The following is a 14,331-nucleotide window of genomic DNA, read 5'->3' on the forward strand; positions in this document are numbered from 1 at the left end:
TTCCCTCAGCTGAGTGAAAACCAGCATCATTTCTTTATGCTTTTATTACTAGCTATAAACTTATTTTTCCAAGTTGTCCAGGTCATTTTGCGGTACTTTTGCAATCCTACTAGACTTAATGCTTTCCATAGCTTTGATGAGAATCGTTTGAGAGAGTTTTATAGGATGCAAAAAGAATACTAAGCTTTCTGGGTTATTATTTTACAAAAGAATTCTCAAAAGAGCAACCTGGACTAGTCTACAGCTAGCAGGAAAGGTCAATCCTTCTTAAAAGCATGAGAAAGATGCTTTGTTAATAATGGCCTCCTGTGGCTCACAGCCCTGACTTTCAAATCATCACTACAGTACATTAAATAGGAGGGCTACATCATCAGTAACAAAAGTGCTTTGATAGCCAAGAGTCTGTCTTACTGGAGAGAGGCACAATTGCTTAAACACCAAGAAAAGAAACTATTTGTGCCGCTTCCAGGCATCCCAGGAGGAAGAATTGAGATAGGTAGGATGTATTGGGAGTTTGGCTCGCCTGGCATTTATAATATTTTAAAATTATATTATTTTAAAATTTGTAATATTTCAAAAATAATAGTAGTTTAAAAAAAAAATCCTCCAGAAGCATACCAAGGTTTTGATTCAGTACTGACTCAAAAAGAAAATTGCCACGAACCTGTAAAATCACCAGTACTGCTACCTGCAAAAGTGTCATGAAGCAAACTACTTGTTCAGATCAAGCTTGATTAAGTTTTGAGCTCTGGCAAGATTACAACAGAAGATGGTATGTCTGCCATGATTTTCAAATGATGACATTTAAGATCTCTCTGTGCGGAGTGATTTGTCTACCCATACTCCCAGTACCATGTATCCATTAATATCTAAATTTTCTTGATTGATTACAGACTGATTTCCATTTCATCATCTCATGTTCTTTGTCATATGTAAATGTTATCACCTTCCTGTGTATCCTTCCTTTCCCTGTCATCTTTATACCATTTTGATCTAGGTATCTTGATAATCTAGAGCTGCTTTTCAAAAGCTTGCATTCAGAACTATTTTATTTTGATATAAGTAACATTTGTATCCACAGCCCAAATTTTTTTCATTGTTCTGTTAAAGCAGAGAGGTAAAATAAACTAAAAGTTTCCCTAAATTTAGTATGAATTCTGGCAATGCCTTTACCTGTCAGTACTTTTAATAGTTCCTGTAGTTTTGCTTGATTTTCATACAGGTTTCTGTTTCTAGTTCACATCTATATAGCTAAAATACTGAAATTTAACTGTAGTACAGTTTACAGAGTTTAAATAATTTTTATTTTTTACATTTACCATGATTAATACTGTGATAAATTCACATGTCATGATCATGAGAACCTTGAAGCATTGAAAACATTGGGAACAATTGCTCAATAAAGCAGTGGTGCTCTTTCTCCATCCATCATCTGGTCACTTCAACTCAGAGCTGAAGAAAGTCTTGAGGATGGTCCTCTCTACTGTCTCCTTCTGGCTATTCTCAGCTGTGCTTCTTTTGTCTTTTGTTATGCTTGCTCCTCTGTCTTCTACTGACTCTCGTTTTGGCAATGCTTTGCAGGTAATACCGTTGGTACAACCACACGTTTTTACAGGTTTTGGAGCATCTGTACAGCAATGACATAGTGCTTGCTTGATGGTTACTTATTCACAATCACTTTAGGAAATCGGGAATGTCCATCTTCATTTCTGTGACTCGAAGACAGACTAGATCTGACAGAGAGATGTATACCAGAAAGAAAAAGCACAATATCTTACTGGCCATAATGTGTAGAAAATACGAAATTTTATTAGTTCCACATTCAGCTATTGTAGTTGTGTATGAACAACCATGAAATTACTAGATACCTGTAGGCTTATTAACTTTCTTCATAATATCTTGGCTTCATATTAGTAAAATAATGACATCATACTTGGTACAGCTCTGGAAAATATGTTTGTAAGTACCACCACATGCTGAAACTTTTTTTTTATGGACAGTTTTCTGAACACTGTAATTTGTCTTGTTGTGCGCTAGCATCTTCTTGCAACAGCTTGCAGTTTACCTGATCAGGAACCATGACCAAAACATACAAAGGCTATCACTAAAAATTGTTATAAAAATTCATGTACATAGAAAAGGGAAAAGGGAAAGGAAAAAATGTCCCTATGTAATTAGTTTTAGTGGTTTCAGTAGTCCTCGAGCTGCCAGTGAACTGTCTTGTCCTTCTTTGACATCAAGGAATTGATCTGGCCTAGTAAAGTTTTCTTGTGATAAAAGATTAGACTGACGAACATGTAAGGTTGCATTAGCAGTTTGAGCAAAGGCAATATTTGTGTGATGCTTGCAGATAACTAAGATTGGTATTCAATGTAAATTGTCTCAGTTTTCAAGTTTTTTATTAATGTAATTCATACTAAATGCTTCATTTGCTTAGTTCAGATTGACTGGGATTTGCTGTTTCCCTAAAATGCTCTAAGAAAAATATTCTTATGAGTATTGAGTGTGTCAGCCTGGGCTAGACCCTTGTTAAGTGAAGCTTCTGTGCTACCATTCAGGCTGTCAATGCTTTGATTTTATAAGCCAAGAGCAAAAGATGGCAGTGGACAGGGATCATTGACTTTGTTGTATATACTCAGGTGTGTGCCTTAAAAAAACCTTTTGTATAGGAATTCCACTCAAAGTCTTTCTAAGCATGTATATTTCCTTTTATTGTACTATATACTTGATAACTAACTGACACAATGACACCATACTAATAATCCAAGTCATGTGTTTTACTAGCCCTGTTTTCCCTCTACTGTTGTCTGGAGATCAGGCATTGATGCTGCATATAAAACGAGAGATCATCTTGAGGAAAACTATCCAAGTTATGATTTGCTTTTTTGGTTTTGTTCTTTCTTGCTTTGTAGCCTGAGAATAACAGAAAGTGGATCATTCTGATTTTCAAAATCAGGTTTGAAGTTACTAGGTTTATTTTTTCTTTTTTTTTTTTTTTTTCCTTTCCCTGTATCTCCTCTTTAGCTACCACATACTAGGAGATTCCCTACTGATCTCTGTATTTTTTGTTTTAGATAGTTTTATCTGCAAAATATTTGAAAGCTGTATATGTTTGACAAGGTATTTTGTTGCCCAGTGGTTGGTTTATCACATGTACAAAGAGTAGTTTGTAATAAAACTAGATTTATCCCGCAGAGCTTTTGCAGACTGCATAAAGCTTGAAGACACTCTTCCTGCCTGTCTGTCTCACTCCTGAAGAGTTCAGAAATATATGGGATGGACTGGATGAAAATTGGATGGATATTTTAGTAATAAAAAAGTTTGAAGGGTTATTTTTTAATTGTTTGTAGATTCTCTTAAGTTTGTAAAGAAACATCTGCAGAAATTTGTTTCTGTGAAATAAGATTTCTGTCACATTAAGATGAGAGCAGTTCAAGAACCAAAGGTATGGATTATTGTCAACATAAGAGATGGGGGTTGTACTCATGAAACCAAACCTAAAACCCAGTATTTTATGCAATATGAAGATGAAAAACTTAAATAAACTTTATAAATATAAAACAAAAGTGCTTGTAAGGTGGGTGACTAAAAAGAAAGTCAATCTTATCCCAGTGTAAATATGAAGAGTTGATGGGTTTAGAATCAGGAAAATTTAGGAAGCATTCAGTGATTTCTTTTTACTTTCCTGCAAGTAAAAAATGTTTAAAGAAAGTAGAAATGGGAAATGCTCTTGCCAAGCTTATTCCACAAATACGACCCTAACTCAAGTCACCTTGAAGAGTAAACTGTGGCTGCTTCTTTGGATATCCTAGCATTTAGATAGCACCTTGGAATGTGATCTGGTACAACTAAAATGCACAGGGCAAAGCTAGTTTCTTTTTGCTGATCTAGCTTGGAGTGTAATAATAAATCCATCTACACTTGTCCTGGGTTCAGCTGTAACAAACACAAGCTGGTGGACTTTGTCTTCCACTTCATGGAGGAGATCGACAAGGAGATCAGCGAGATGAAGCTGTCTGTCAACGCCAGGACCAGCATCGTGGCAGAGGAATTCCTCAAGAATTTCCCCGGGGCCCATGGACCCCCTGGGGGGGCCATGGAATGCCTGGTGAGGCCATGGAGCAGCTCAGGGGGGCCACGGAATGCCCGGGAGCCCATGGAACACCAGAGCTCCTTGTGGAGAGCCATAGCAACCGCAAACAGACAGGGTGGACCCGATGGCCATTGCTGGAAGGAGTCACTCTCTTGTTGCCACACGGACCCCCCCAGCCTGGCTGGGGGGTGGGGCGACTGCCGTAATAGGAGCTGTTCCTACTTTTGTTGGGGAACTTCAAAAACAGTTGAAGTGGGGCCTTCGGACCCCGTGAGGCACCCCTCAGGGGTATAGAGCAGCCGGGACTCCGTCATGAAGCTCTCTGACCTGGTGCATGCTGTGCTGGGCAGACCTGGCTCAGGCAGCCAGGACCAGAAGGCTTCTGCCAGCACCAAGCAGCAGTGCTTGGTCAGCATGGAGCTGCTGAGGAGGGCCAGGCAGCACGTGGAGGCAGCTGTCAAGAAGATGATCTTCTCAGTGCAGGGCCCCTACCACCTCATCTGCAAGCTGCTGTGGGCACGGGGCTGGGTGGAGAAGAAGTTTTCCAACATCGTCAGGGTGGGCACCCACTCAGGGCAGCAGCAGGACACCCAGAAACTGCTGGAGGAGGATCAGGAGGAGGATCTTGGTGGTGATGAGCAGTGGGAGGTAGCAGTGCATCCAGAGCCAGGGTCAGCATTGGGTTGGGCTCAGCCCTCACTGGAGATCCCAGAGCCTCCTGAGGAGCAGGAGGAAAAGGAGGAGGAGGCCCAGTGTTATGATGAGGACCCTGATGGCATCCATGACATGATGTTCTACATGGTGCAGGACCAGACACCAACCTTCATCTGGACCAGCCAATACAATGCTGTGAACTATTGGCAGCTGCAGCAGGACAAGGTGGTAAACCATTTTGCTGGCGTTGGAGCCTTCACCACCAAGGAGGGGCTGTGCCTCAACCTCCAAAATCTGCCCTGATTCCACCAAGCCGATCCCACCACCTTCTTCCCACGGTGCTACTGGCTGGGGGCTAAGGATGAGTGCCATGCCTTCATGGAGGATTTCTGCCTAAACCACGACAACACTTAAAGCTGATTTTTAAAAAAAAGGATAGTTTGGAGGAATTGTAATAAACTGTGGTGAGTAATTATAAATTCATGTCACTGGTTCTGATGTTAAATTGAAAAATATCAGAAATTCATGTCAAATAGCTTTATCTGATTAAATCTGATTATATAACAATTTGTTTTGTTAAAAAGGAGTAGAAATTAAATGGTATATGAGTCATTCTGAAGATCTCAGTGTGTAACATGAGCCAATAAAAAAGACAGCTGTATTAGAGCATGCAGAAATATCCATTTAAAATAAGCTGTATCTACTCAGTTGGAGTTTTTGAATGTCTAAATAAATTAGCAGTCATTATTGCAGGTTCATAGCAAGATAGCATAAAGTTACAGAGGTTTTTTGGAAGTAAAAGATTAGTGATGTTTTACGGCTATCCTCAAGAGCTCTAATCCTTTTGCAAAGCTGTCACTTATGACTAGTTCATATCTCCCGTATACAAGATCCGAATTCTCTTTACACCACTACGTGTAAAATGAAGTTGTTATTCTCACTGGTGATCTAGCAGTGAGGGTGTTTATGGCTCTTTTCTGTGTCGTTCCTCTTCAGGTTCTTAGGAAGCTTGTGACGTTATTAGGTTTTGAAATGGCAAAACCAATTTTTAATCAACTGACCGAATTTGAAAACCACAAGACTACTGCATGTTTTCCATAGAATAATGATGTTACCATTTATTAGATATTACTATTTCCTCATGAAGTGAAACTGCAGTACTTACAGTGTCAAAGAGAATAAAGGAAAAATCATACATGTCTACTTATTTAGGTAGATATGGTGCTATTGTATTCATTTATAGTCAGAGGATCTTTTTCTCAGATTTGCTGAGTACAGACAAATCCTCTTCAAGTCAACTAATGATCTGGGCTCATGCATTACAAAGTCTTCTTTTAAAAAGAGATAATAGAGAGTGAGCTCTGCATTGACCATTTGTAAGACAAGCTTAGGAAGATGTGCGTAGACCCTCAAAATCTGAGATTTAATTGAATGTTCTGAATTACTTGCTGAATGATCACCATTTTCTCCACTGGCAGCAGAGTGATACTAGTGAGGCTACCTTTCTTCTCTCCAGTCTCTTCAGTGTCAAGAAACAGAGGCATCAGTGAAATACTGTGTCTAATTATAACTAGGAAATTTGTTTCATGGTCAGCAGGGAGAGGTAGGCAGTAGCTCAAAGCAATGAGCAAAGACAGATCTACTGGATTTTGCCACCTTTAGCTTTCTCAGCTGACTGTGAAAGAAACTTTCTAAGATTAATTTCCTTTGACTAAAGTTAGCCTGCATTAATAATGACGAACTGTTGTCTGGTGTTACATTCTTCAGAATAGCATTTCTTTTAAGATCCTGTCACTTCCTACTGTATATACTATACTACTACTTACTACATTACACTATGTTCTTTCTTTCTTGAAGCTTTGTCTTGATTTACGATTTTCTGTCAGGCTGGTTATTCAAGCAGTGGATTTACACTACATTCATGATTTGTTCTTATTGCAGCTGTAAAATACGAGATTGAGAGAAGGCATGCAAAAATTGTGCTTAGGAAGTTTAGGTTTTGTTTTCCCTCTTGTATTAGATAGAAAACCTAAAAAATCTTGGATTTGTGCCAAGTGCAGTCATTCTCAGATTTCTTCATGGAATTTCATTTCTTTCTGACATGCAGTAGCAAACTGCAGAGTTGCACTACTCTGCCAGCATGAAGAGAAAAACTGATTACTTCAAAAGTAGTTATTGTAACGTGGACATTAGCATGAAAAGCCTAAGATGAATTTAGCTAGCAAACCAAGCATACATCAATAATTATTTTTAAAAACGTTTCCAGTTAACCCGTAAAAGGTTATTTATTCTGTGTCCTTGTAATAAATCAAGTTACAGATACGGAAAAATAAATACCTAAAATATAAACAAAATATGACATTAGTGTTACTGGTACTTCCATGAGTCGACTGAAATAAATGCAGAAAGGGTGGAGGGATATATAGGGAAAAAAATGGGATTGTGTATACTGGCTGTGTTTTACAAGCAAACAACCACTGTTTTGAAAATATCTAGATGGCTGCAATTATTGATGCAGCTTTCCCCTAGCAGACCAATGCAAAATTTTAATTCTTGGGTGCAAATTATTTTCCTGATCAGTTCAAAGGCTAGGGTTTTTTTTCCCTTTTTCAGTAAGAAAATCAAGGTTTATTTTTAAAAACAAGGAGGGAAAAGCCCCACACCCAAATTGTGTTGTAATTATAACTGAGCTAGTATAACAGTGTTACAGTGTTTACATTATTAACCATCAGCAAAAAAGATACCAACCAGTATAATTTTCTTCTTTGTTGTAGGTCTGTCAAAGACTGCAAATATAAATACAGGTTTCATATGTAAGCTAAAAGCTATTAATTCAAAATATTTGGTGCTTGCTAATTCCATTTATTAAGGACCCAATAAGATAATTTTTTTCTGTCTTAGGATAACGTAACTAAGATTTCACATCTTCAATTCTCATGTTCTCATTCCTGTGTTTTCTTCTTTATTGCCCTTGATATCTTTTCTTTTTTTTCTGGGTTGTTTTTTTTTTTTCCTTCCCCAAAGTGTGGAGTTTTGAAGATAAGATTAATATTTTTAATTTTTTAGAAGTTAAAAATGTTAAAGCTGTAAGATTATATCAATTGTTTCTTCTGACCTATATGAAACAGGGCCCATAAAATCAGTACTTTTGAAAGTGTGTAAGTGTAAACTTTGGTGTATAAAAATCACCTTTTTACTATGTACAAAGCAATGGTGCTTTCTAGTGTTCCAGGAAACAGAGAGAATTCATCAGCTGCCAGGAACTGAGTTTACAGAGGGGAAATTTCAAAACCAAGATTCTTAACCAGTTCATAGATCTCTTTTTATTTGGGTCTGTGTAAAAAGCTGAGGATGAAATGCTGATCAGAAAATTATCATGAGAAAACAAACAAACACACACACACACCCCCCCAAACCTAGTAAACACTCTCCCAAAGAGAAAAAAACACTCAGAATGTGGAAAACCCAGATAGCAAGCCCCAGTCTGAATTATGTGCATTAATGACTCAACTATGGTATACCTATGTGTTATTTGGGACTCTAAGAATTAGATCAGAAATTATTTTGTGAGGGAGTTAGACTTCCTTTTCTAGACTAATCATGTTTTGTGATTTTAAAAAGTCTCTTTCAGTTTTGGGTATAATAGCTTTGGACCACCTAAATCTAGACTTCATTCCCAATTCAATTTTCTGAACTTCATAAATTCTCTGATCTGATTTCTTGGTTATATGTTAGAAATGAGATTTGGGCAGGGGGAACAGTGTAGATGCGCTGAATGAAAAGGAAAATGAAGACATGATACTTTTAATTTTCATTCTGAGGGAGATGTTTTTTAGGGTGAATGTGAACACTGTGATCTCTAGATGAAAGAATAGTCAAGATTTGGAGTACACAAGGTTTTCTAGTCAAAGCAAAAAAAAAAGTTACTTAAGAGAGCAATATATTGATAATAAATTAACTAAGATGTGAAAAAAAACCACAAACCAAATAAATCCTAGTCTATATGATGATGAACAAATTCAAGCAGTATGTTTCATTATACATTCTCCAGTGGGGAGAATGCTGGCAACAGTCTTTCTAGAGCTGTTAATGAAGAAGTGCAGGCAAATGATCATAGACTCTCTCATATGAAAAGCATTAGCATATGAAAGCAAGTTATAAAAGTGAAGGAAGTAATTACTGGTTTAAAAACAAAAATCACCTTTAAGTTCTGTTGTATTAACACTAAGACAACTAAGGAAAGATTCACTGACGAATGTTTTTTTTCCATATTTCTTTACTTATTATTCGTGACTCGTATCATGATTCTTAAATGTCAAGTCCTTGAACAGAATAGAGTTGCAGTGGAATAATTGTTAAAATAATTGTTCAATTCTGTCTTTTTTTATGTATGACAAAAATAATTTCTCAATTTAATTGTAGAAGTATCACACCATTTGAACAGTAGGCTATTTAGCAAAAATTGAGCTTGTAGCAATTTTTTTAGGATAACCGAGTATTTTTTCAAAAGGTAAAACCCCCCTTTTCTATATGCAGTGCTGTTGATGTTTGAAGGTTCTGGTTCAGTTATGCTTGTGTGTCTACAGGTGCAGGCTTTTTCAATGACTTAGCTTATGAGTTATTCTATAAACCACTAAATATATGTCAACATTCAGTGCTGAAGAACTCCGTTTATACTTCATCATCCCTTTCCAAAGCTGCTTAACATTAAGTTTTCTTTGTATGGAACTGTTTGCTTTAATTAAAAAACCAAACACTGAACTCACCTAGCGACATTTGTAGTTGTAAAAAAAAAACAAACCAAACCAAACAAGAAAACAAAGCACAACAGCAAGAAAAACAAAAAAGCCATCCATAAAATTCAAACTCTCTGAGCAATGAAATGATGTCATGTGGGAATCCCGTTGAAATACAGCTATCTCAGTAAAATAGTTGCAGGGATGTTTTATCCATGATTTCTATGAAAATGAAGGAAGAAGTGGTAACACAGGTATCCTTTTACTTGGAAAGTAGCTAGGGTACCTAAAGATATCATCATACTATAATGAATTAGACAAAGGCCTGGAATGGGTAAGTGTGCTTCAAAGCAATATCTAATAACTTAGCATAAGGAATGTTAAATTAAACAAGTCCCCAGACTGCATTGCAACAGCTAAATGTTAATACACTCCATTCTATGTCGTATTTTGTTCACAAATACCTTTGACAGATACTTAGGCAAAAAATTGTAGGCAGCAATATTAGGCATTTGCTGAATAAAAGTACCTCTAGTGTGGTTCTTTTAAATGTTCTTCATTCTTCGACTAATAACTTGAACAACACCACTTTGAAAGAGTATTTAGCTAGTAAGGGGATGAAAGATGATTGCACCTCAAGTACATTGGAAAGAAGTAAAAATAAAAAATATCAAATAAGAAAGATTGTTGGAGCTCTTCAGGTGTGTTTTTTGACAGGAAATCCAGTTGTATTCATTCATATAATCAAGGTTAAAAAGTAAGCATTAAAGGTTTTTTTATTATTTATTTCTTTTTATTTTTATTATTTTTTGTAATGGTAACATATAATGGCATATTGAAGACTTGGTAGGAATATTGTCTGTGTAACTGAAGTGCTAATACAGAAAGCAACAGTTATCTTAAGGCAGGTTGTTGGCAGTCTTACCGAATGGGTTAACTTTTAGGTGGGTTGTTTTCTTCTCTTAATAAGCAACTATAAGAATCATCTGAAGCACAGTTGTGCTGTGTGAAATTTAGTTGCCCAAACATATTTGGGAGAAGGAATACAGTGAGACCTATGTTTAGGGTTTTTTTAACAATCATAGAATCATAGAATAGTTAGGGTTGGAAAGGACCTTAAGATCATCTAGTTCCAACCCCCCTGCCATGAGCAGGGACACCACACACTAAACTGTGTCACCCAAGGCTCTGTCCAGCCTGGCCTTGAACACCTCCAGGGTTGGAGCATTCACAGCTTCCTTGGGCAACCTATTCCAGTGCCTCACCACCCTCACTGTGAAGAACTTCTTCCTTATATCTAACCTAAAGTTCCCCTGAATATTTCAAGTATATTTAAAGAAAAAAAGTGAGAAATTAAGGCAAGTTCATCAAGGTTCATATTTACGTTTCAATTTACAAGAAGACTAAAGATGTTATAGTGAAAGGCAGCTTGAGTGAAATATGAACATAAAATCACCGAGATTATGTTCTCTGGGAAAGAATTAAAACTAGGAAGTGGGGACTGAAAAAAATAAATCCAAATAACTTATGAAAGTGGTAGATGGGATCATGGAAGAATATAAGAGTTGTCATCATGGTCCAGAGGTTAATCTAGTTCAGTATTTTGTCATTGATAATGTTCAAAGGATAGAATGCAGGAACAAGGCAGCACATAGTAATATTTTTTTATCTAAGTTCATTTACTCTGCAGCTTACAGGCTCCCTGAGTGAGATATTACAGCTGAGTTTTCTGTTTTTAAAAGCTGTAATACTGTTCTGTGAATTTGGGGAATTTGAGTTGGTTGTGGATATAAGGTCAGGATGGTAGAGTGAAGGAGCCTAGGAAGAGGCATCAAGGCAAAAAGCAGGAGCATAAACCTAGATTTCTGGAGAGCTGACTTCAGACTGAGAGAGACTTCAGTCTCTTCAGGGACGTACTTGGAAGAATCCCATAGGAGACCATGCTGAAAAGAAGAGGGGTCTAAGACAGCTGGTTTGTTTTTAAGGATCACCTACCTCCTGTATGCTTAAGAACAGTTTGTCGCAATGAACAGGAAATAGAAGACAGCCAGAGGCCTTGAATAAAAAGGAAAAATGACAGAAGCAAGGACAGGTGACCCAGGAAGAACATTGCAACACCATTTGAATGTGCAGGATTAGGAAAGATAAAGCCCCCCTGAAACTGAATCTGGTGAGGGATATGAAGAGCTCCTACAGGGCTTCAGGGCTGTATCAGTAACAAAAGGAAGAGTAGGGAAAATACGAGCCTGCTGCTGAGTAGGGCACAGGACCTGGTGACAAAATAAGTAGAAGAGGCTGATGTACCGAAAGCTTCCTTTGCCGTGGTCTTTACCGGTAACACTTGCCTTCAGGAACCCCAGATCCCTGAAATCAGTTTACAACACTGCTTCTGTAATGAATCACTGAATCTAATGAGGCACGTAGCTATTGTAGCTTGGTGATTATTCCTATTCTAGTGAATCAGACACCTGTTGGATACTTTGGGCTCTATGTGTGAGCATGTGTGTGTGAATATTTGTGTTGCATATAATTGTAATGTGTATATGTGTATATTTTATAGTGCCGTATCCTGTGGTTAATTGCAAGGAAAGGATATTGTAAGTTACTTAAAAATTTTAAAGGCTATTTCAGAGGCTATTTATGTTAAGGAGTATAAAATGGCTACAAGCTGGTCATGAATAATTTTAGGATAAAAATAAAAATTGTATTGTAAACATAGGAATATTGAGAAGCTTTGAAACAGCTTTTTAATACACAAGAAAGGTAGCTGAGTTTATGATAGAATCTATTAACATTAGGCATATGATTACAGAGTACAGGTTTCCTTCAGGAACAGGGGCTGACCTACATGCCATACAAGATCCTGCATTCTTTTTCCTAGTTTGAAACAGACTGTGTTTTGCATGTTTTTTGTCATAGGTTACGCACTTTAATTTCAGAATTAAATATTTTACAGCAGAAACTGTCTACTAGGCTAAAACACATTTATCATCATTTTACATTTCTATTTTATGTTCTTTGCTCAAATAATTGTTATGTAAATACAATGCATATATAACAGTAAAAAGATAGTTATATGAGACTGAAAACAAACTAACTGTCAAGAAATGTCCTTGAAAAAGTAAATCATGAAATATAATGTAGAAAAAGCTACTTTGGACTTGTACAAGCACTATAAAATCTGAGACATGTACTGGAAGAAACTAGACTAGGACTATTATTTTAGCATGGTCCTTGCAGACGTGAAAAATAACAAGGAAAAATAAGACTGACTATTAAATGTTCCATATATTTTTGCAATAATTGCTATAGTTTACAACTGGTCGTAAATTATAAATTCTATTTTATTAATTGAGAATTGAATGGGGAGTCCAAATGAGGGTCAGATTTTCTACTCTAACTTCTGTGCCAGTTAAATATATATAAAAGGATGGAGTTAAAAATTGTGACTTCAGTTGAAGAAAAAAGATATATTTTTTTTATGCATCTGCTCATTTCAAACGATGACAGACTTCCACAGGATGTCACTTGCCTTGGTAAATTTTGCAGAGATTTAGTTTTTCTATCTGATCATATCCAATCCTGAACAGCTTTTCCTCTGCAAATAACTATCAGAGCTAAATAAACAAACATATTACTTCTGCAGTGTTTAACTAGTTGTTAAAATAATAGTTTTATTTTCTTTTGCAGACACAATGTGTGTGGCAAGATCAAACAACTCTACCATTCACAAATATAATATTTGGGTTTCAGACTACTGTCAGCTATTTTGATTTCATATTTATGATGTTTGGTATTTGCATCACAGCTTTGTTGCCAAGATGATGAACATAAGTACTATAGAGATGCAGGCATAATTATGATAACCTTGGTTTTAATCTTTCTTGGTAGGATTTTGGAGATGATGGGTCCTTGTACATTACTAAGGTTACCACAACTCATATGGGAAATTACACCTGCTATGCTGATGGCTATGATAAGCTCTATCAAACTCATATTCTCCAAGTGAATGGTAAGGAAAAATGTTCTAATTACCAAACTCATAGAAGACTTGGATTTGGGTTTTGTTAAGCAGACCTCTTGTTGCTGGTTTGCTTTTTTTACAGTGTGTTACAGCTTAACAGGAAAAGAGGGTGTTTTTTTTTTTTCTTATTGCTCTCATATAAATAATGAAAAACAATGTAGTACAGTAATTTTCACTTTATTACTTCCAAATGAATAATAATTGTTAAAAGGAGTAAAAATAATCCAGAGGATTTGGTATGCACTGTGAACTGTTGACTTGTAAAGATTTTTAGCGTGTTATCTGCAGAATAAGTGTTCTGCATTTAACCTAAGTTTTAAAAAGGTACTACCTTACACATTTATTATTTTGAAATCTAACCATGATTTTAGTACATTAACTGAAGACATCTGGATTTGAAATCTTGGTCTTTACATTTTCCTACATCTGTTCAAGTTCTAAGGACCACGTTCCTGAACTCTGTACTTGGACGAAACTTCACTGCAGTTGTTACTGGTGCCCTGAAGATAGGTCTTTCCCTTCTCTTGAACAGTAATACTCTCTCGTTCTAGCAGTTTTTCCTATATATGATTTTTTTTTTCTGATTGTTTTAAACAGTTGTTCCACTCCTCTGTATCATTCATATGAATTTAAAGTTGTCCAAACAAATTGACTAGGCCATGTTTGCTCTGTTCAGATAGTTACTCAAGTTGACACTGGAGAGGTATCTTCCAATACAATTTTGGATGTTGTTTCCTTGGGGAGCAAGGAAAAGAAGGAAGTCTGTCAGAGCAATAGGATCATTTGCTGTATGTATTTCATAGAATCATAGAATAGTTAGAGTT

The 14,331-nt window shown here is 36.6% G+C and overlaps 1 protein-coding gene across 1 annotated transcript in view; it reads left to right on the top strand.

Moving 5' to 3' along the window:
• LOC104402019 (follistatin-related protein 5-like) overlaps nucleotides 1-13,495 on the top strand; it is a gene marked incomplete at its 3' end in the record, with an annotated part of 190,619 nt that extends 177,124 nt beyond the window's left edge. Inside the window, exon 7 of the mRNA XM_010009784.1 lies at nucleotides 13,375-13,495. Coding sequence (XP_010008086.1) covers nucleotides 13,375-13,495 — 121 coding nt within the window. The remainder of the gene's footprint in view (nucleotides 1-13,374) is intronic.
• Between the last annotated feature and the right edge of the window lie 836 nt (nucleotides 13,496-14,331).

The sequence above is a fragment of the Nestor notabilis genome, unplaced genomic scaffold, assembly GCF_000696875.1.
Source record: "Nestor notabilis isolate BGI_N333 unplaced genomic scaffold, ASM69687v1 scaffold2862, whole genome shotgun sequence".
Lineage (NCBI taxonomy): Eukaryota > Metazoa > Chordata > Aves > Psittaciformes > Psittacidae > Nestor > Nestor notabilis.